The sequence below is a fragment of the Schistocerca gregaria genome, chromosome 4, assembly GCF_023897955.1.
Source record: "Schistocerca gregaria isolate iqSchGreg1 chromosome 4, iqSchGreg1.2, whole genome shotgun sequence".
Classification (NCBI taxonomy): Eukaryota; Metazoa; Arthropoda; class Insecta; order Orthoptera; family Acrididae; genus Schistocerca; species Schistocerca gregaria.
Window position 1 is genome coordinate 403,467,365 of NC_064923.1, and position 22,078 is coordinate 403,489,442.

General features: G+C 37.8%; 1 protein-coding gene across 2 annotated transcripts in view; it reads left to right on the forward strand.

Annotated features, from left to right (window-relative positions):
- LOC126267507 (mucin-12-like) overlaps positions 1–22,078 on the forward strand; it is a 278,640-nt gene that overhangs the window by 204,626 nt on the left and 51,936 nt on the right. For both annotated transcript variants that reach the window (XM_049972804.1, XM_049972806.1), the window contains exons 9-11: positions 11,626–11,888; positions 18,462–18,681; positions 18,756–19,014. In XM_049972804.1, the coding sequence (XP_049828761.1) occupies positions 11,626–11,888; positions 18,462–18,681; positions 18,756–19,014 (742 nt within the window). The remainder of the gene's footprint in view (positions 1–11,625; positions 11,889–18,461; positions 18,682–18,755; positions 19,015–22,078) is intronic.

Genomic DNA, 22,078 nt, shown 5'->3' on the forward strand with positions numbered 1-22,078 from the left:
ATAATTTGTGGTGTGATGCAGGACTGAACCAAAAATAGTTTATGAAATTTTGTGGGAACATGATTCTGATTTCGGCTGGTAAAGTAACATGCAACAAGTTGCTCTTCTTTTTAAGACTTTTCTGATCAGTTTCCTCTTTTTTGTTGTTTTCTGTTCTTACAGTAAATGTGCCACAAGCTTTCTTTTGGGAGTTTGATACTGTATTGTTGTAAAATCGCGTTGTCAGGTGAAAACATGGGCAACAATATTGATGGTGTGTTTGCTGCTTCAGTCTATTTAAGGTTTGACAAACTAGTATTGTCAGTAAATACCATAAATCTAAAACCTCCCTAAAGTTCACAGATTAAGTAAATTCTTTCTCTTTACACTACCAGAATTAAATTTTGGTTGTGAGACGTGTGAATGTTTGTGCAGACCATGAAGATTTTACAGGTAATGGAAGTTTTTCTTGACTATACAAAATATACACAATTATTTAACATTTAACACTGTGGCCAGAACAAGTCTGCACTGCATGTCTAATATTCTGCCCAGAGTTACAAGCATCTTCTGAAGTGTGAAGTGTGTTAAGTATCACAACTTTGTTTGTGTGGCCATCCTCTGCAGCAAGCACTGAAATACTTGTTTTGTAATTTAAACTGCCTTTTCCTGCTGCCACTTAATTTATTTTTTTCTAGACGCGTTTCACCTTTTTCTTGCTCTAAGGCATTATCAGTGGGATGATTTGCTGTGATCTGAGTTTCCTCTCATCTGGTCTGGAGGTCACACTACCACTTTATTACTGACACATAAGCACAGTTTTGAGTTCCGACCTTTTAGCACACTTTTTGGCGTGTTTTTCCTCCTTTTTTGTGATGTACTATTATACTTTTGCCACTTGATAAAACTATTTCTTCGGACACTGTGCTTTTAACAATGTGAATATTTTAATTTCATTACACGACATGAAGTTTGCATATTAAGTTATCCTACTTAGGCCATTCTCATTTATTTTGCTGCCCAAATAATAAAATGTGTCCACTACTTTTTGTGTGCCATTTCATAATCTAATTACATCATCAGCACTAGATTTAATTCAACTACATTCCATTACTCTTGTTTTGATATTCACCTTACAACCTCTTTTCGAGACACATCCATTCTGTTAAACAGCATTTCCAAATTCTTTACGGTCTCTGACAAAATTACAATATCTGACTCTCTTATCAACTACTGCTTTCCATTCATGTCCTCTGACTGTTACAACTGCGTTCTGGTTTCTCTGCTAGTTGTAGATAATCCTTTGCCTCCTGTATTTTATCCCTGACACCTTCAGAATTTCATGTAGTGTATTCCAGCCAACATTGTCAAAAGCTTTCTCTAAATCTATAAATACTTTGGATGTAAGTATGCCTATCTCCGGTCTATTTTTCTGGAGTAAATCATAAGATCAGTCTTGCATCTAATGTTCCTATCTTCCCAGAGGTTGGCTTCTGCCAGTATTTGCACTGTTCTATCAGTATTTTGCAATCATATCTTGCTAAAATGTTGGTTCAGTAATATTCGCACCAGCCTTCTTTGGAATTGTAGTTACTATATTCTTTTTGAGATCTGTGGGTTTTTCACTTGTCTCATAAAATTTGCGTATCAGGTTAAATGGTCTTGTAATGGTATGTTCTTCCAAGGATCTCGATCATTCTGCAGTAATGTTGTCTAATCCAGGTGAGTTGTTTCCATTCACAGTTTAGCATAGTATTTTATAGTGTAGTATCACATTTATGAATAGTCACATTTCCCTGTCAAATAATAAATCTTTATCATCTTATCTTGCAGGATTTCATTACAACACAAAAAGTCATTTTCTTAAGTGTCTGATACGTAAAGGCTAACATATAAAAATTCAACTGATGGAAATCAAGTGTAAAAATTGTAATGTAGTCATCATCTACTGGCAATTAGATGGGGAGTTGGGTGGGGGTTGGGGGTTAACAGAGGTTTGAGTGGTAGTGTAGTGGTACTCAAACCTTGTTCTCATGATCATCAGAGAGTGACTATTTAAGTGGCAGACAAAATACTTGTGCATTAGTGTGGCAATATGAAACCGAATGTTTGCTTCAAAGCTGCAAGAAGCAGAATTTGAATGTGTAATACATCAATTGTTAACAATGAGGAAAGGCTTTCTGAATGGTATTTAATAGTGAATGAAAATTTCATTACTGTCAAATGTGAGACATTAAGAGCAGTTATCAGATCTTTGCACTGATGATGTTTTAAATTTGTTATTATTATTACTATTATTATTTTTATGCTTTGTACCTTCAAATACAAAAGGGTAATTTTATATTAAAACTTCTGTGAGGTGCTGTTTTCAGATCAGCTTACTAGAACAGCTTGCTCTTTCTTTAGTCCTCTTTACAAGCTAAATGATTCAAAGCACTGAAGAAAGTGCCACAAGAATCAGTTTAAGCTGTTGCCTGAATTTAGAGAGAACTTCCAATGAGATACACTTAATCAAATAACTAAGGCTAGAATGATTTTCCATCACCTCCCTCCTCTCCCCTCATTTGAGTGATTTTATTGTGCTGCTGGTATAAAATGTAAACATTTCTACATGAAATCTAATTTTTGTACCCATGCAAAGATGAGTGAAATATATTTTATTATCCGTATCATTGAGAAACTGCTGAAAAAACTCCTAAAGGAATTTGCCTGTTTCTGTACCAAATTTACAATTAGGTAGCCCCCCATTTTAATTGTAGCATACCATATACAAAATAAATAAATAAAAATCATGCCATGTGATTGGAAGGAAGCGCAAACCACACCCATCTACAAGAATGGTAGCAGAAAAAAATTACTGACAATTTCCCTTTATATACAATTGTTGTTGAACTTTGAAACATATCCTGAGCTTAAATGTAATGAGGTATCTCCAACAAAATTACCTCTTCCATGCCAAGCAGCATAGATTACAGAAACATCAGTCATGTGGAAAACAACTCTCACTTTTCTCACAACATCCTGAAAGTTGTGGATAAAGGCAGACCATAGGAGCATGTTTTTCTTGAATTCCAAAAAGCATTTGACTTAGGAAGAAACTGACAGCTGTTCTTGAAAGTACAATTCTGTGGGATATCTATGAAATTTGTGACTGGATTTAGAATTTATCTGTAGGAAGAACACAGCATTTCACCTTGGATGGAGAGTCATCAGCAGATGTAGAAATGACTTCATGTGTGTCCCAGAAAAGTGTATTGGGACCCTTGGCACTCATGTTGTGCAGTAATGACTGCATATGATGATAATTTAATAGTAACCTCAGACTTTTTGCAGATGATGGAGTTTTTTATAATGAGGTACTGTTTGAAAAAACTGCCCAAATATTGTCATATTTAAAAGTGATGCAAATGTTGATTTTAGTGTTCAGAAATTTGAAATTGCGCACTTCAGAAACTGCAGAAATGTAGTAGTCAGTGACTACAATATCTAGTCAATCACATTTGCAATCATCATTTCATACCTGGGTGTAGCAAGTTGTAGGCGTATGAAATGGAATGATCATATAGGCTCAGTCGTAACTAAGGCAAGTGGCAAACTTCAATCCATGTGTAGGGTACTGAGAAAATGAAGGTGAATTACAAAGGAGACCACTTGCAAATCGCATGTATGTCCGATATTGAAATATTACTCAATTGTGTTGGACGCATACCAGATAGGACTAATGGGAGCCATTGAAAATATACAGTAGATAGTGGTATGTACAATCACAAAGCTATTTGACTCTTTGGATAGCATCATGGAGACAATCAAAAAATTGAACTGGCAAACACTTGAAGATAGATGCAGATTATCTCCTAAAACGCCTACTTAGAAAGTTTCATGAACCAACTTTAAGTAATGAATCAAAGACTATACTAAAAAAACCCATGTGTCTCTCCTGTAGTGTTTGCAAAGACAAAATTAGACTAATTACAGCATCCACTGAAGTGTTCATGCAATCATTGTTCCTGCACTCCATACATGAATAGAATGGGACAAAGCTCTGATAAGTGATACAATAGGAAATCCCTGTGCTGTGTGCACTTCTCAGTTGTTTGCAGCGTGTGGGTATAGTTGTAGATGAAAAGAAAAGTATTATGCATTTGTAATTCACATCACAGAATTAGAATGAAACACTAGAGGAATGTTACTGTAATGAAACAATATATTAGATTTTAATCCAGTTATGCGCATCATATTGCATTTGATTATGTTGTGAGTTAGCTACCAGTCAGTGTGCCAAGTACAGATTTTTTCATTTTGCTATACGTTTTATAGTTACCAAGGAGAAGTAACAGTTTCTCATTTGAAAACTGTATTAATGGTGAGGAGAACAGTGGTCTAGCCATAGGTACCTCTCATATCTCTATCCAATAGTGATTTTAGACAGATGATGAAGCACTAACCATTATATTAGTGTGCACATAACAAGACAGGTAGTGGTGCAATGGACCGTGTGCCATGACTTTTCAGCTAATAGCATCATTCTGCTGTATCTGACTTGGTTGTGCTTATTCAACATTTATTTTCACGTTACTTGAGGGAAGGTACTTAGTCTCTGCAGTGTTCATCACGAGTAGCAAGTGCCAAGCATGACTGGGGCTATTGCAAAGTATTCTCTGTCTCTCTGAGCAGATTGCATCACGCAACTGCCTTTTCACTTGCAAACCATTCTAGTTTTGTTCAGCCCTCTTGGTCTGAACATGAAACTAGTTTTAGAAGTTGTGTAACACCTCCTAGAAACATTTTAATTGCATTGATAATTTCCAATCATTTTCCATGTAATCTAGGTTGCACTCCTCAAGAAAATCTTGATACAGTCACAGCGGAATTATGTCAAAAATCTAAATATCAAACCAGACCATGCAACCAACTGATCACTGAGTTCTAAAGCCTTATAAGTCCTCTGAGTTTAGAGATATTTTACAGATTATGGAAGCAAACCTATAACATAGGTGTATAATTGTGTAGCCTAATGAAAATTGTTAATAATAGTGCCTTTTGCTTTCATTTGATCAGTTGGTTTACATCTCACTATCCGATGACTTGGTTAACATCTCATTAATCGAATTATTTGATTAAGATGAAACAGAGATGGTGTCTCTGCTGGATGATGATGATGATGATAACGACGATGACGAGGAGGAGGAGTTGCAGAGGTGGTTCTCTGCTGGATACTCGGTATAAAATTTGACAGAAAATCCATGAAATCTGATTACTTTCCTAGTTGATGAAGATAATGTTACAGTGAAACAACTAGTATTTCTCTCTCTTTCTCCCCCTGTCTCACTCTCTCTCCTGTGTCCCCAATGGTAAACAAAAAATAAAAATACTGCTGTAACATAGGGTGACTTAAAGATTTTATCTGTGCCTCACTTTTTGCTTCAATATCTTTTTCAAAATCGTGACAGAATCAGCTTTCTGCTTGGAAACTTTATAGTTTCTGTAATTATCTGAATCCCAGCATCTGTATTTCATCTGTTGATGGTCTGAGAAATTAAAAACTGGCATGTGGCTCAGAAAAGTGTCTTATTTATTTATTTTTTTCCTTTTCATCTAGAATCCTATGAACTTAAATTTTGCTATCAAGCATGTTTGAATATCCAGTTCATTGTGACTTGTCCTAAAGTGCCTCATAGTGTGTCCAAATTTTCCTCTCACTACGTATTTCTCACATTGTTAGCAAATATTGTGCACTATCTTTCTCATTATTTTGGCATATTGGCAAGGTTCCCAGGACAAGCAGCCACACTTCCTCATTTTCTGATGAAAATAGTATGACTTGAAGCTTCACTAATTTAATTTGTTACGTAATTCCCTTGTGCTTTATAAATATATGTTTGAGATGGATGAAGAAGAATATCTAGATACCTTGTCAATGTCAAATACCTGTAATAGAATCAGCGAAAGAAGGTCCCTGACAGCTGGCAGCCCTGTTGCGAACTTTCAACTGCAAGGTGCAAAAAACTGCAGGCAGTAATGATAAGTCATCTATGCAGCTGTGGCAAAGTGAAGCATTGCCATAGAGACGTATGTAATGTCATGTTACGTAATTGGTTGAGGTAGACACATGAAGCAGCTTAGCCAACCCCACTGCAACTGTCAGGGATCTTCTTTCATTGACTGTACTATATAGAGATCCATCATGCCATTGTTGTGGGACTCACTTTCTGTCTCCCTTACTAAGACCTGGCCACTTGAACCCTGCTGGTAGCTACTCTACTGCAAGTACATCTCTTAGTTATGTTGTAGCGCACATACCTCCCACCCACCACTGAAAGGTTGGTGTCAGAAGATTAAACTGAATTGTTTACCCTTGAAGATATTTGTGCATGATGAGAGATCTAATTGGTGCTTTTGTGTTCTTATCTTTTAGGACAAAATTATCAGGTGGTACTACTATGTAAGTGCAGACAGAAGCAATGAGAATTTTACCTCTGCAGAACTGTGAAGCAGTAGTATTGAAAGATGTTCTGCTTATTTAAATAAGATATACGTTTCTAAAGACAGCATTGATGCATTTCCAAAGTAACACATCTGCTTCCACATAACAAGCTTAATTGTCTTTCAGTTGATTTGCAGCCCCATTTACAACTTGGTGTAGCCATTGCAGGCATTCTCTCTGTTGCTGGTAGTAAGTGCTACTTTAAAAACCAGGGAAAGAGACCAACTTCACTTTATGCTTGTTCAGAATCCTCTTAATCTAGGTGGTGTCTTGTCCAGCACTCTGTAGGAATGCCAGGCCCTTGTTGTTGTATTCCGTCTTTTCCTTTTCCTCCTACTCATCTGACCTGAGTGTATGTTTTATTCACACCTATATGTTGTGGTTCTTGCAGAAAGTTTCATGTGGATGTTATATCTATATGGGTAAGCTCTCTTTGCCACAGGGAGCTCAAGTTCTGTGGACAAATGTGTGCCAGATGCAGGCAATTTCCAGTGTTTAGATAAAGGTCCACATGTGTGTACTTGCAGTATACACAGTACTCAAGTGTACCTCTGATTTCTTCTGTATTAAATGTCCAATAAATATAGGCAGGCATTTTCCTCTACTTCCATGCTGAACTTCATGCTTACACTGTTGTGCCACGGTCATCAAACTGTTTTGCTCAAGAGCCAATACTGATGTTGTGGAATGGCAGATCAGGCCACATATGTACCACTCATATTATTAATTGGTAACCTACGCAAGTTAGTATGTTCTGTGCACTCAATAGACTAGCCATAGTAAGCCCGTGACAAGTTCACCCCTGGTGACGGATTGTTAAATCAGCACTATTCAGAATACTCCATGTGGACTGGTCCCTGTTTCAAATTGCTCCCACCCTTAGTGATCCCAAAGTTGTGACACTGTAATTGCATGATGAAATGTTGTTGTGTTGCCTGTGTGAACAGATGATTAATTGATAAATAACAGTAATTGTATGTATACATAATGTATTATGCAATAAAAGACATAGTCACAAATAATTACTAAACATATTAAATGTCATTTTCTATACATCATTGCATTGCATTACGAGAGCCATTGTTGAAGGTCATTGTCATTGTTACAAATATGTACCACATTTGAAGATGACTGTCTCTGTAATGAGTATTCACGAATCCCTGTTACCTTTTGCGTCCAAATGTATATGGTAGAAGCTGGTCGGTACAAGTTGCATATGCATTTGAGTTCTCAGAACTGGAAGATAAACAAGAAAACAATCCCTCATCTCAATCCTCCGAGGTAAGCGGTCAACTTCACTTAGCTCTCGGCTCAGTTCACTGATATCAATTAAAATTAACACATCTTAGAATATTACTACCTATGTAAGTAATTTTGTTTGTTACTGAGCGGAAAAACAACACACTGAGGAAGCTTTTAAATATTTGTTGACCTTTTGAATTCAGCTATTAGTCACTAGACGCATATTATTGTAAAATTCATCTGAGAATTGCTGACAGCTTGGATACTTGATTTGGGCTGCATGTGACCTACGAGCTGTAGTTTGATGACCACTGCTGCAACAGGTTGGTTTCCTTCCTTCCAGACTGGGCTGAGTGACACTCAGCTCTGCCGTAAGCAAGCCTGCTCCAGCAGTGGTATATGGAAATTCTTGAGGCACTATCTACACAGATGTTTCCATTTTTATTTTTATTTTTTTTCAGTTGTGGTAACAACATTGCCTTGGGACCTTGTTCTTCAGACAACACCACAGGCAGGAAATTGTGTAGGCAGGCATGCAGTTCTCAAGGTCATTTAAAGTGGTTAGCAAATCAAGGAGAAAGCATATTGGTCAAGTGCTTCAAGATTTGAATCCTCTATGAAACACATGAAATTCATATGTAACACTAGTGACTGCTATGTTGCCAGCATCTCCACAGTTGTTCAAACACTGCAGATATTTCTTCATGAAGAATGACAAACTTTCTTCAGCTACTCATATTTGAACTCGCAGAATTCACCGCACACTGATCAAGCAGCCTTGATCAAATCATTATGAATTTTTCGCTCTGCAGAGCAGTGATGGCTGTTACAAAACTTTCTGATAGATGACAAGTTTGTTACAGGCTGGAAGGTATAATCCTGACTATTTCCGGTCTTGGACAGTAATCTTATCGGTTATATATGCCACACATATTTGAGATGGGCAAGTCTTGTGTCCCCATTCAACCATTCAAAGTTAGAATTTATCAAATTTGCTTTATGCATTTCATAATATTTCTGAAAAGCCACGAGAGAAGCGTAGACCTACAAAAGAACAAAGTAAAAAACTAAATTTAAAAAATAGAGCAGTTCAACAAATATAAATGTAAGTTGGAGTCTGTAGGTTAGTGCCAAGACAGTGTGGGTGGATTTCAGTTGCTTGGATAGCTCAGTTGGTAGAACATTTACCCCCAAAAGATGAAAGTCCCCAATTTGGTGCCCAGTCCAGCATACAGTGTTAATCATCCAGGAAGTTTAAAATCAGTGCAGACTCCACTGCATAATAGAAATCCATTCTGGAATTAATTATAGCATACCTATACCTCAGCAATAGAATGATGACAGTGACATTGTTTAAAGTGAGATACAATAAATAAAATGCCAGAGGGAGAAAACCCCTAAAGTTACAACTTTTTGTTACCCTTCTTTCTTCTCTTCCTTTTGCAGATGTTTTTGTCTAATGAACAATTCTTGTAATAAAACACCTAAACACAATGTACCGAAAATTGCAGTTGCAGTCATAGCTCACAATGACAATAGGTAATATTTATAAAAGTAGCAACTTGGAAAATAATCTATGAAAGTAGACATACGAGATAAATTGTTACCCTTTCATTTTCTTTCTGGTCATGTCTTGTTTTCAACATTTGGTGTGTGTGATTTTCCCACACAAACAAATAAAACTAATGAGGAAAGTGAAATTCTTCCAGCTGGTAGTGTGCCAGGAATGACACCACATAGAAATCATTGGCCACTAATTTCAGTGATATATTTCTCCACAGTAGAAACAAACGTTTACTTGCTAATAAACGAGCAGAACAAAAGCTTCAATTTCGGAAAAACAGTTCTTAAGAAGATAACAAAAGACATTATTTTGATGAAAACAGTAATTCTTCGGGTGGTGACAGTGATTTTAACAGGACATATAAATCTTGTACTGACCATTTCACCAATCTTGTGTTATCTTTGCAATCAGGCAGTAAAATATTTTTTTTTTAAAGTTATACCAATATGGCAAGATACCAAAATATGTGACATAAGTGGTTATACTTTTTGATTTAATTGACACAGAAGGTTAAATTTTTTACACTGCAAAGGGACTGTAAATCTTATTGTGTGACATAAATTTTAGCTTGATGCATTTTCCTGTTTCTGAGAAAAAGGGGGTCTTTACAGACAGACACAAAGATTGACTGATGGATAACAAATTACCCTTCTTTTGTGATATAATTACAAATTAGCAATTTTCCAAAATTTTTTTCCTATGCCTTTGCTTGTACTATGAAACCTTGCTTCTTGCAAAATTTTGGGATTCTACGTCAACAGAAAGTACCCAGTAGGTTTTGACATGTGAGCTTGCAGGTATCAAAATATGCGACATAAATGGTTGTATCTTTTGAGTGCATTGATGTAGAAGCTTAGATATTTTACACGGCCAAGGGACCAAAGTCCTTAATTTTCAACTAGGTCCATTTACACGTTCATGAGAAAATGTTTCGTGACAGACAGATAACAAAGTAATCCTTAAGGGTTCTTTTTTTACCAGTAATGAACTGTAAAAATGGATACAAGAAAATCGCCTCTCATCAGAGATTTATTCCATTGTTTCTGACCTTCAAATTTTTTGAGAAAGTGGCTTACAGTGTGATATTGCCTCATTTTCCACAGTACTGCTTGTTAAGTACCTCTCACACAAATGAAGTACTAACAAAGGTAAATAACAAAAACTATGCTGTGACCTTTCAAAGGCCTTGATAGTGTGACTTGGAAAATTCTGCTTGAGAAATTAAAAATGTTATTGCTTCCCTTCTGTGTGAATATAGTCTTACCGTCAGCAGAAAATAGGGCATGATGTTGACAAACTGCACCCCCAGGAATAAAACTGAACTCAAAATTATGTAATAGATAACATTGACTGACTCGGAGTTCAGTGTTTGATCATCTTCTATTCAAAACATACATAAATGACCATCGAGTGACACTTGAAGAACGTGCTAATAAATGACTAGTCATAGTCCAAATGGTAGTGTAGCTGGCCACACAACTATCATAAAGCAGGCAGTGTTAGTTCACTCCTGAAAGAAATCCCATTATTATCCCATTTCGAAGTGCCAGAAGTAAAGATTAATGGTCATTGCAGTGCAATTGAAATTATTTGTTAGTTACCAAATGCCATTACAGCATTGACATAGCACTTGTCTACTGCTCATGTGTTAAAGTCAATTTCAATTGAGAGCATTCTCCTGGCAGTAATCATAAGATTGCACACTGGAATGGAGCATCATATTATGCATGTACAGTGCATTTCCCTAATATTATAGTTGAACTGACATTTTGTTTTGGCTTGGTGACTAATTCACACATGATTGTGTTGACAGCTCTGATCAGAGCTATAAATTCGACCTTTCCACCTTGCTCATGTTCTATAGTGAGGTTCTTTAATCTGGTGTGTAAATCTTTAGTGGCAAAAGTTCTCACATGTGTGTAACCGATGTTTGCTAAATATCAGTGCAGTCATGCAGACATTAAGCTAACAGTAGTGGATAAAATGCAAGTATTTAATGTAACTGAGGAAATGGCAATCTCATTATCCAAATAAGCATATGTTGTGTAGCAGTTTAACCATAGTCAACTATTCATGCAGTTTCGAAGCAGTACACTCTGTATGTTTACGTAGATTTATTCCAAATTCCCGAGTGTTAGCACAGTGAGATTTAGAGAACACAATGTTATCAGTGAATCATTAAAAAGAAGCTAGTTTTAAGCCAAAATTGTGTTAAGTTGTTGAACATTATTGTTTTGATCTGCTTTATGTTTATTCATTTGAAGTATTTTATTTCTTTTATTTTTGCATTCTCTGCACTTTCTCTAACATTTTAGAAGCAATGATATTATTGGTAGATCTTTTCCAATTTATGCAGTTTCAGGCAAAGTGAAGAAGATTTGCAAACAGGCATGTACAAAATATTAGAACATGTTAAAGCACACGAGGATGCGTGGCCTTTTCTGGATGCAGTGGACGAAAAATATGCACCGCGATATTATTCTATTATTACAAGGCCCATGGATCTTCAGAAAATGGAAGAGAAGCTTGATGATGGAGAGTATCTCTCCTTTGCTGAATTTAAGGCTGACTTTCAACTGATTGTGGACAATTGTCGACAGTACAATGGTACTGACAATGGTTAGTACTATTTCCAGAAGATTTTCAGTTTATCTTTTGTTATTGCTGAAGTTTTATTAGCTGAAGAAATGCATTGCGTATTTCTTCCTTATTTAATTTAAGATGGCAGCCTGATTTTATTTTATTTTGTCACCTTAATCAGCATAAATGCCTAAACGTTAAACCATAGTAGGTAACCCATTAATCTGATATTGTGGTCTCATAAAATGTATGTACATTTGCTAGCAAATGCTTTACACAACTGACATTCTTGCAAATGTAATTTATTTTGTGAATGTGTTTGATGTTGTTAGGTTGTAACAATGTCATTATTTATGTTAAAATTTGTATGAAAGTTCATTGAAAACATTTTAAGTACAAAGTGGAGAGAAAAAGAAGCAGAATAGGGGACGTTGAATTCAGCCATATTCTCCAAATAACCGCATTTGGAAATGTACCATTATGGAGCTACAGCCACAAAAGACAATCAGAGGCAAGGGCATAAATTCACTTAATAAAAAAAATTCTTCCTGCTCATTTGGAAAACTTTGTTTGATTCAATATTCCAAACCCTGCTTTGACCTTCTTATCAAGTTGTATTTCTCAATTTTGCATGGTACAGAATCACCCTGAGAAAGAGAATTACTTCAGACACTGTTACCTGTGTGTTTATGTGTGTGTTCTTAAATTAGAGAAAGAGGAATGCTACAAAGCTGTTGATATGCTCTGAACTGTTTCATATGTGTATGTGCCACATACACTAGTGTCCAAAATTAAAGCAACAAACAGAGATTTTGCAGGGTTGCATTTATTTTGCCACAAAACTGTGTAAACAGATGACAGTAAAACAGAAACAATGTCAGGAATACAGAACATTAACAACTGCAATGCGCATAACGGTAGACAGAAATGTCCTTTGTTTTTCTAACTTAACTCATTTGCAGACACACTCTGACAACTGGTTAATGTGCTCGGTATGGGGTGTGATCATCTCTGGCAGCAATATAGGCCTGTCAACTACAGAGCATGCTGTGAATGATGTCATCAATCTCATGTTGCGATGCTGTTTGAAAGTCTTGGAGAGGGATTGGTGGATGCTGACTTGATGCAAACCATCTCCCTAGTGCATCCAGACATGCTCTATTAGATTCAAATAGGGAGAGTGAGCAGGCCACACCATGCGTACAGTATCTTCCATTTCCGAGAAAATAACAACCTTCTGTGCTCTATGAGGTCAATCATTACCTTCCATCAATATGAATCTGGGCCCACAGCACCTTGCAACAACCACACATTAAGTCGTAAGATCTCATTACAATAACTGACGGCAGGTAAACCTTGCTGATTCACGCATACAATTTGATGCGGAGGTTTTAGACTAGTCAACATGATCCCTGCCATACCATTAGGGTTCCTCCTCAATATCTCTCTTTTTCCACAAAGTTTGGGTCCCAAAACAGTTTTCCATGCTCCCTCCAGATTGCGAATACATTGAGAATCACTCTCCAGATAAAACTGGGACTCATCTGTGAAAAGAATATTAGCCCACTGTTCGACAATTCAGCTGGAATGTTGACAGCTCCACTCTAGATGTTTCTTTCTATAAAGACGTGGCAGAGATTCACATACAGCATATCTCTGACAATGAAGGCCATTGTGCCAAATCCTTCTGTACACTGTTTGCCTTGATACAACACATTCAGTCGATGCTGCAAGGTCAGATGCCAGCTGCCATGCCGTACCAAGGTGATACTGTCCTGCCCTGGCAACCAAATAACAGTCTTCTCTTTCTGATGTCACGTTTGCTCAGCCCTGCGCTGGTCTTCGGGATACAGTCTCGTCCCTCTAAACTGTTGCCACATCTGAGAAACAACAGAATGATTCACTTTAAGCCATAGGGCCACATCACTTTGTGACTGTCCTGCTTCCATTCTTCCCATGGCCCTCTAACACAGTGTGTGTGGTAGGGGTTGTCTTTGTGCCATGTACACAGTGAGTGTGGATGAGAAACTTTCCGGCAAACACTACCACTTTTGACAGATGCCCTGATGTTACCGTTGGCATGGTTGTCCGTTGACCAGTATGCAGAACATGATTGTACAGATATCTGTTGACAGTTTGTATGATTATATCATGAATTAGACACAGGACAGAGAAATAGCAGTTTGTTGCTTTAATTTTGAACACCGATATATCAATCAGCCACAGATGAGTTTTTTATATCTCTATTTTTGTTTATTGTTACCATCCAGGAATAATGATGGTTATACCGTTTATACTCGAATAATCCGCGCCCTCGAATAATCCACGCACCCCAATTTTGAGGAAGAGGGGAAAAACATTTTTTTTTTTTTGCTTTATTTTGTTTCATTTACAAAAAAATTGTCCCAACGTTGTGTTGTGTTCAAAAATATGTATAATAATTACTGGTTTGAAGCAACGTTGCTGTACAGGTTGATACATCGTTAAAACGCAACCAATTCAGCGGCGTGCAGCTGGCCGGCTGGCCCATTAGATGGGCGGGCGGCTGGGGAACATTATCACCGCCAGCCTGGACTGTACTCATCAGTAGGGGGGGGGGGGGGGGGGGGGGGGGGAGAGGGAAGAAGAAGAAAAGAAATGTGGATTATCTTGTTTAAGAATTTGTTAATACGGTATTTGCAACAAAATATTTTAGTCAATAGAGTTACGTTTCTTCTCTTACCACTCTTCATCAGTTTCATCGTCATCACTAGCGGAAGAATCATTGTCGGCTTCACCATCTTCCCATAGAGCGTCGTTCTCTGTTCCATCCAGTGAATTTGTGATTCAACATTTTTGAAGGATTTTTCCACCAGTGGTTGAGGAATAGAGTCCCTGCACTTTTCACCCATTCACAAATCTGGGACAAATCCGACCGTTTGAGTTTTCCACTAGATGTGAACTTATGGTTTTCATCAGCCATCCACTGCGTATATCGCTGTTGTGCAGCTTTGAATGACCGATTTATACACACATCTAGTGGTTGTAGGATGGATGTTAAGCTTCCAGGGATAATTACCAAGTCAGTTTTCCCTTTTTGTAATTTGTCTCGCACTTCCTTAGTTGTATGTTCGCGGAAGCTGTCCAGGACCAACATGTTGCGTAAATTCATTAATGCACCCCACCCTTTAGCATTCGCTCTCACAAATACCGGTATGCCTTTTACTGATATTTTCGGAATAGTTTTCCCTTTAAACATCACGAAGGTGCTAGCTTTCGTCCATCGCCAGTTACACACAACATCACTGTACATCTTTGTTTCTCACTGTCGCAAGTTCATATCATGATGCTGGATTCTCCTTTCCTGTTCACTGTGTTGTCGAGCGGCATCTCAAAATAGACCGATGTTTGATCCGCATTACCAATTTGCGATAATATATAGGACTGTTTACGGCGCAGATTTAAAACATAACGATGAAAATTCACTATTTTTTCCTCGTAATCACCTGGAAGCCGCTGAGCGATAGTAGTTTTCCTCCAGAATCCTAAACCATTTCGGTTGAAAAATCTTGATAGCCAGCCCCGGATAGCTTTGAAACTGGTAATGCCTAGTTCTTTGTCTAAAGACAATGCTTTAAGTTGGCACATTTCACTCATCACCGCGCATCCGTATTGTCGCTTCTCATCTACATAATCGCAGAGCCTTTTCTCGAGGTCCGGGTGCTTCACTTTTTGGCCGCAAAATGCCCGGCGATTAGTATTAGTTTCTTGAAGCTACGTTTTATTTTTTCGCCAGTCGCAAATACAACTTTCACTCATGTCGTACTTTCTTCCTGCTGCACGGTTTCCAATATTCTCAGCTTCTTCAATAATTTTCACCTTTTCTTTAGCAGTGTACGAGCGATAACGAGAACTGCTAGCCATAATTAACAAGTTTGAAGACGTTAATACTTCACTCCTAACGTGCTACTGATGCGTCACAGACTGAGGCCACAACAATGCAATAGTATAATGGAATGTATTGTTGGAGGCGGAGCAGTACCAACAATGATTCGAATAATCCGCGCTCCCCAGTTTTTTGTCCTAAAATTCGTGAAAAAACATGCGCGGATTATTCGAGTGTATACGGTAAAGACTGAGGCTGCAACAATGCAATAGTATAATGGGATGTATTGGTGGAGGCGGGCAGTACCAACGATGTTTCGAATAATCCGCGCACCTCAGTTTTTCGTCCTAAAATTCGGGAAAAACATGCGCTGATTATTTGAGTGTATACAGTAAATGTTATAACTCTTATGCCAAATTCCTGTGCCGAGTTAGAGGATATTGTGAGACAGTTCGTTTTTCTTCTTAATTTTGAACAATCAAATCAAATGGTTCAAATGGCTCTGAGCACTATGGGACTTAACATCTATGGTCATCAGTCCCCTAGAACTTAGAACTACTTAAACCTAACTAACCTAAGGACATCACACAACACCCAGTCATCACGAGGCAGAGAAAAATCCCTGACCCCGCCTGGAATCGAACCCCGGGCGCGGGAAGCGAAAACGCTACCGCACGACCATTTTGAACAATCTTTGGTGACATTGACACCTAAGAAAGGTCGTGCAGTGATTGAGACACTGTACCCAAGTTGTGGAAGACAACTTTATAAATAAGAATTTTGGCAATTTGCTGGAACTTAAGTAATTTTTGGTTTATAAGAGAAAAAATTGTAACAGTCTAAATCACATTCTTTGTTTCCAGTCACATTGACTTGGAAGGCCCCTGATGATGAAACTGATCTTCTGCTCCTCTTCCAATCCAATATCCTGGAATAGTACTATTCAGATAACTTCTGATGTGATTGTCAAAAGTAAGATGAATCATGTGAATCACTTTGAAGCTTGGGAAATAGCCAGTTTTCTAGTGTATCTACACAAAACATTTCTGGGTCAGCATTTTTAATGAATAAGAATGGTCCATAACTTTGTTTACAAATGGTACAGAAGACATTAACCTTCAACAAGTCTCTTTCATGTTGAATAACTACATTAGTATTTTCACTCACCCAAAATATGATCATATAGTGATTAAATGTAACTTAAAGATAAAAACTGGATTCCTCCAAAAATGTTAATCTTCCATAAAAATTGTCCTTTGTCCTGGCCTTTAGAAATTGCAGTACAAATCATATCTTTTGTTATGGTCATCAGGATACAGTGGTTGCAATAATTGCAGTTGTTGTACAGCTTGTGATACAGGCAGTATTTCAGAACTTGCCATATCCTTGGTTAAATAGTTTTAAAGTTATTACACTGTTGTAGTGTGGATGTCAGAGAGCTTCTTTTGTAAGTTGCCTCGGATAATGTGTTAATCTACATCTACATTCATACTCTGCAAGCCACCCAACGGTGTGTGGCGGAGGGCACTTTACGTGCCACTGTCATTACCTCCCTTTTCTGTTCCAGTCGCCTATGGTTTGCGGGAAGAACGACTGTCTGAAAGCCTCCGTGCGCACTCGAATCTCTCTGATTTTACATTCGTGATCTCCACGGGAGGTATAAGTAGGGGGAAGCAGTATATTCGATACCTCATCCAGAAACGCACCCTTTCGAAAACTGGCGAGCAAGCTACACCGCGATGCAGAGTGCCTCTCTTGCAGAGTCTGCCACTTGAGTTTGTTAAACATCTCCATAACGCTATCACGGTTTCCAAATAACCCTGTGACGAAACGCGCCCCTCTTCTTTGGATCTTCTCTATCTCCTCCGTCAACCCGATGTGGTACGGATCCCACACTGATGAGCAATACTCAAGTATAGGTTGAACGAGTGTTTTGTAAGCCACCTCCTTTGTTGATGGACTACATTTTCTAAGGACTCTCCCAATGAATCTCAACCTGGTACCTGCCTTACCAAGAATTAATTTTATATGATCATTCCATTTCAAATCGTTTCTCACGCATACTCCCAGATATTTAACAGAAGTAACTGCTACCAGTGTTTGTTCCTCTATCATATAATCATACAATAAAGGATCCTTCTTTCTATGTATTCGCAATACATTACATTTGTGTATGTTAAGGGTCAGTTGCCACTCCCTACACCAAGTGCCTATCCGCTGCAGATCTTCCTGCATTTCGCTACAATTTTCTAATGCTGCAACTTCTCTGTATACTACAGCATCATCCGCAAAAAGCCGCATGGAACTTCCAACACTATCTACTAGGTCATTTATATATATTGTGAAAAGCAATGGTCCCATAACACTCCCCTGTGGCACACCAGCGGTTACTTTAACGTCTGTTGACATCTCTCCATTGATAACAACATGCTGTGTTCTGTTTGCTAAAAAGTCTTCAATCCAGCCACATAGCTGGTCTGATATTCCGTAGGCTCTTACTTTATTTATCAGGCGATAGTGCGGAACTGTATCGAACGCCTTTAGGAAGTTTAGGAAAATAGCATCTACCTGGGAGCCTGTATCTAATATTTTCTGGGTCTCATGAACAAATAAAGCGAGTTGGGTCTCACACGATTGCTGTTTCCGGAATCCATGTTGATTCCTACAGAGTAGATTCTGGGTTTCCAATTACCATTATAATATCCATTTTATGGTTGTTAATTTTTATTGCACATTATTTGCTTCAGAATATACTGAAATGGTGGGGAATCTTCAAGAAGCATTTCAAATGGCAGCTGAACGTTACTTGGAATCTGATCCATCATCTGATGAAGACGCATCAGTTGAGCTACCAAAAAGGCAAAGCCACAGTAGTACATCTGGGCATGGTAATGTGCAAGGCAGTAAGAAGAAAGGAAAGACTGATAAAAACCAGGAATTGGAGGACAAGATGGAGAGTGATGAAAGGTATGAATTTTTCCCTTTATTGTTAAATATGGTGGAACCACTTTATTTCTGTCATCATATTTTGCATTTTCCAGGTCACTAACACCGTCAAGCATTTTATCTGAAGCTTCAGGTGAAAGTGAAAAGGAGCCAGAGGTGTGTAGTAATAGATTTGAAAACACAGAGTCAGTACATGAAGATGGCTCTGAAAGTGCCAGCTTAAAAAATGAGAGTGAGAGTGAGAATCAGTATCCGAGGAGCACAAACGGAAACAAAAGAAATAAGAAGACAGGTGTAATTAAGAATGCAGCAGCTATTGAAGCGTTGGAACTAGCAACAGAGCAGACACTCAAGGTAACAACTTTATTCAGTTGTTTTCAAATATGTCGTTCTTTGTCTAGATATTTTCAGTTACTTTTCAGCTGTCCCCTCAATCATTCCATCCCTTTTCAGACAGTACAAAGTACATGTTCTCTCCATTTTTGTTTGTATTGGATTACCTTTTTTGTTATTGATTGGATTCCTAATTCTCCCTTATAGCTTCATTTCTAATTTTGTCTGCCCTAGTGCAGCCATTAACAGATTTTAGAACTTTCATTTCTGATGCTTCAAAGTGCCATAAATCTCTCTTTCTCAGCATCTAACTTGCTGCCCTGTATAATAAACAAGCAATTACCATGATTTTATAAAATTTTAGTTGTCTCTTTCTTTGTTTTACCCTTAAGTAGTGGTTATATTGTGCCACCAGTGTCAGTTCCAATACAGGTGTTCATATATAGCCCCTTTGCAACATGGATCAGACGTGTAGGAATTCCTCTTTTCATAATTGCCCATGCCTTGTCTGTGAATTCTGCCAAATGCTTTTTCATAATCCACAGATGCTAGGCGAGTTTGCAGATTAAATTCTTGTCTCTCTGTGAATTCTATGTCTCAGTGCAACAACATTATCTGTGCTTAATATCCCCATTCGGAAAACTCTTTGTTACTTTGCTATTTTCGATTCCTCTGGTATCCCATATTTTACCCAGCAAATGTTAAAGATATGTAGAATTCTTAATTCTGTGGTAATTCCACAGTGTTTAATCAATTTGGCACTTATTCCATCTGGGATGATTTTTGCTTTTTTTTTTAATTGCCTTCAGTTCTGTCAGTTTAGTGTAGGCCGTTCATTGCAGTTGTTCTCTTTTATCTGCTTCTTTGATTTCTGGATTGTACAATAGTTCTCCATAATAATCCAGTCAGACAGTTGTATTACATTTAGATTTACAGTATCTCTATCTTCTTTGTTCAAATATTTCATTAATTTGTATGCCATTTCATGTCTCTTATCATATTAGTCTCTGCTTACAAACACATCCCACAATGTACTATGTGATGATCTTACTATTGCTTTTGGTTCATTTGTTTTTCTGATGGTATTGCTCTTTAGCTTCTAATGATTTCTTCTGTAAGCACTCATTATATGCTTTTTGTGTATTTGTTAAGACTTTTTGTATCTCTTTGTTCCACATTTTTAAACCTCTTTTCCAATTGGACCAATGTATTTCACCTAGCACTTCACTTGCTATCTGTTTTATAGCATTTTTAATATTAGACCATTCTTTGTTTGTGTCTTCAGTAATTGGTATTTCATTCAGTAGTTGCACGAGTATGTTCTGGCACAGTTTTCTTATGCTATGTTCTTGCAACAGAGGTATCTTTAATCTTTTGTTTAAATTTTCTTCATCATGGTTTTATTTTTTATTACTTTTCCCGTCTTTTCCGTAGATGGAATTTTGATTTTACAAGGCAGCAGTTCATATTTATGTTGTTACCTTTATATACTTGAGTGTCTGTTATCATTGGAGCGAACTTTGATTATTATATAAGTGTTAGTAACCAGTAGCCTTGTGCAGATACCTGTAAATTAGCATATGCCTGTCTTCTTTAAGAAGGTGCTTATCTTCAATTCATTAAATGTTATGAATTCCCTTTGTTTTGCTCCATTTTGATTTACAGTCATCTTCCTCATTAGTGCTTGTTAAATTAGGAACTGGTACTTTTTCAAATCTCATCTTTAAGTCTCCTATTAAAGTTACTTGGTCGTTATAATTTGCTTTATTTAGACATTTCTGAAGTTCTTCATAGTAAATGTCATGTTTCTTTTTCTTCCCTTCCTTAGGTGCACAAGTTCCTGTTAGATGTCCCCTGTCGGATTTTAATCTTACTGCTAAGAGGCTTTCATTTACTAAACTTATTTTATACTTCCATTTCTTGTCTATTAAAACTGCTCTTCCACAACGTGATCTTGGTGTTTGAGTCACTTCATTGCAAAGCATGATAGTCTTTTGGCTCTGTGCCTTTGTTTCTGTGATCATACCAATATTTATTTTTTGCTCTTGGAGAATTCTGTTTAGTTCACTTTCATTTGATCGTAGTCCCTGTGCATATCATTTGGCCACATTTAGTACACGCATTAAACCTTTTTTGATGTCCGTGTTCATACCTAGTAGTTTTCTCTGATGTGTTGTGTGTACCTTTGTACATATATGGGTTACCAGCCCATAGCAAAACCCCACCCAGGTAGGGCAAGTAATTCCCCCTCCCCCCTCTAGCCTTTGATGATCTATGCTTAACTGCTAGGCAGCAGTGTTTTTAGGTTCCTTTGAAGATGTATCTTCTGCCGGTTAAGTCATTCCATAGAACTCTTCTTCCGTCCCAACTGCTGTTGGGTTCTTCACCATTAGATACAGAAGAGGAGAATGAAAACTGCCCTCGTGCCTTGAAGCTGACCATTGGGGCCGAAAAAATAAAAATGAGAGTTGGCCAAGGGAGACTGATAAAAATGTCTGTGTATGTATGGATGGATATGTGTGTGTGTGTGTGTGTGTGTGTGTGTGTGTGTGTGTGTGGGCGCGTGCGCACGAGTATATACCTATCCTTTTTTCCCCCTAAGGTAAGTCTTTCCGCTCCCGGGATTGGAATGACTCCTTACCCTCTCCCTTAAAACCCACATCCTTTCATCTTTCCTTTTCCTTCCCTCTTTCCTGATGAAGCAGCCGCCGGTTGCGAAAGCTCGAAATTCTCTGTGTGTGTTTGTGTGTTTTATTCATTGTGCCTATCTACCGGCACTTTCCCGCTTGGTAAGTCTCCCGTGATATGGGGTTCTGGCTGACTTTCCAGAGCTCTGCCCCTTTTCCTAAACCTCTCCAGTCCTTTTCCTTCACACTTCCCTTCTTCCCCTTCAATTCTCTGCTGGTAGGAGGAGCCACTGGCTCCATCCGACTACATTATATTGTCAGAAATTGATTAAGTTGTAGCATTCATTTATTTTCGTGGAAATATTGCCACAAGTGATAATCCGTATTGAGTCTTTTATGTTACTACAACTTTTCAGATTCAGGAGGATTTATAATGCAAATATCTCTCCCTGTGAAAG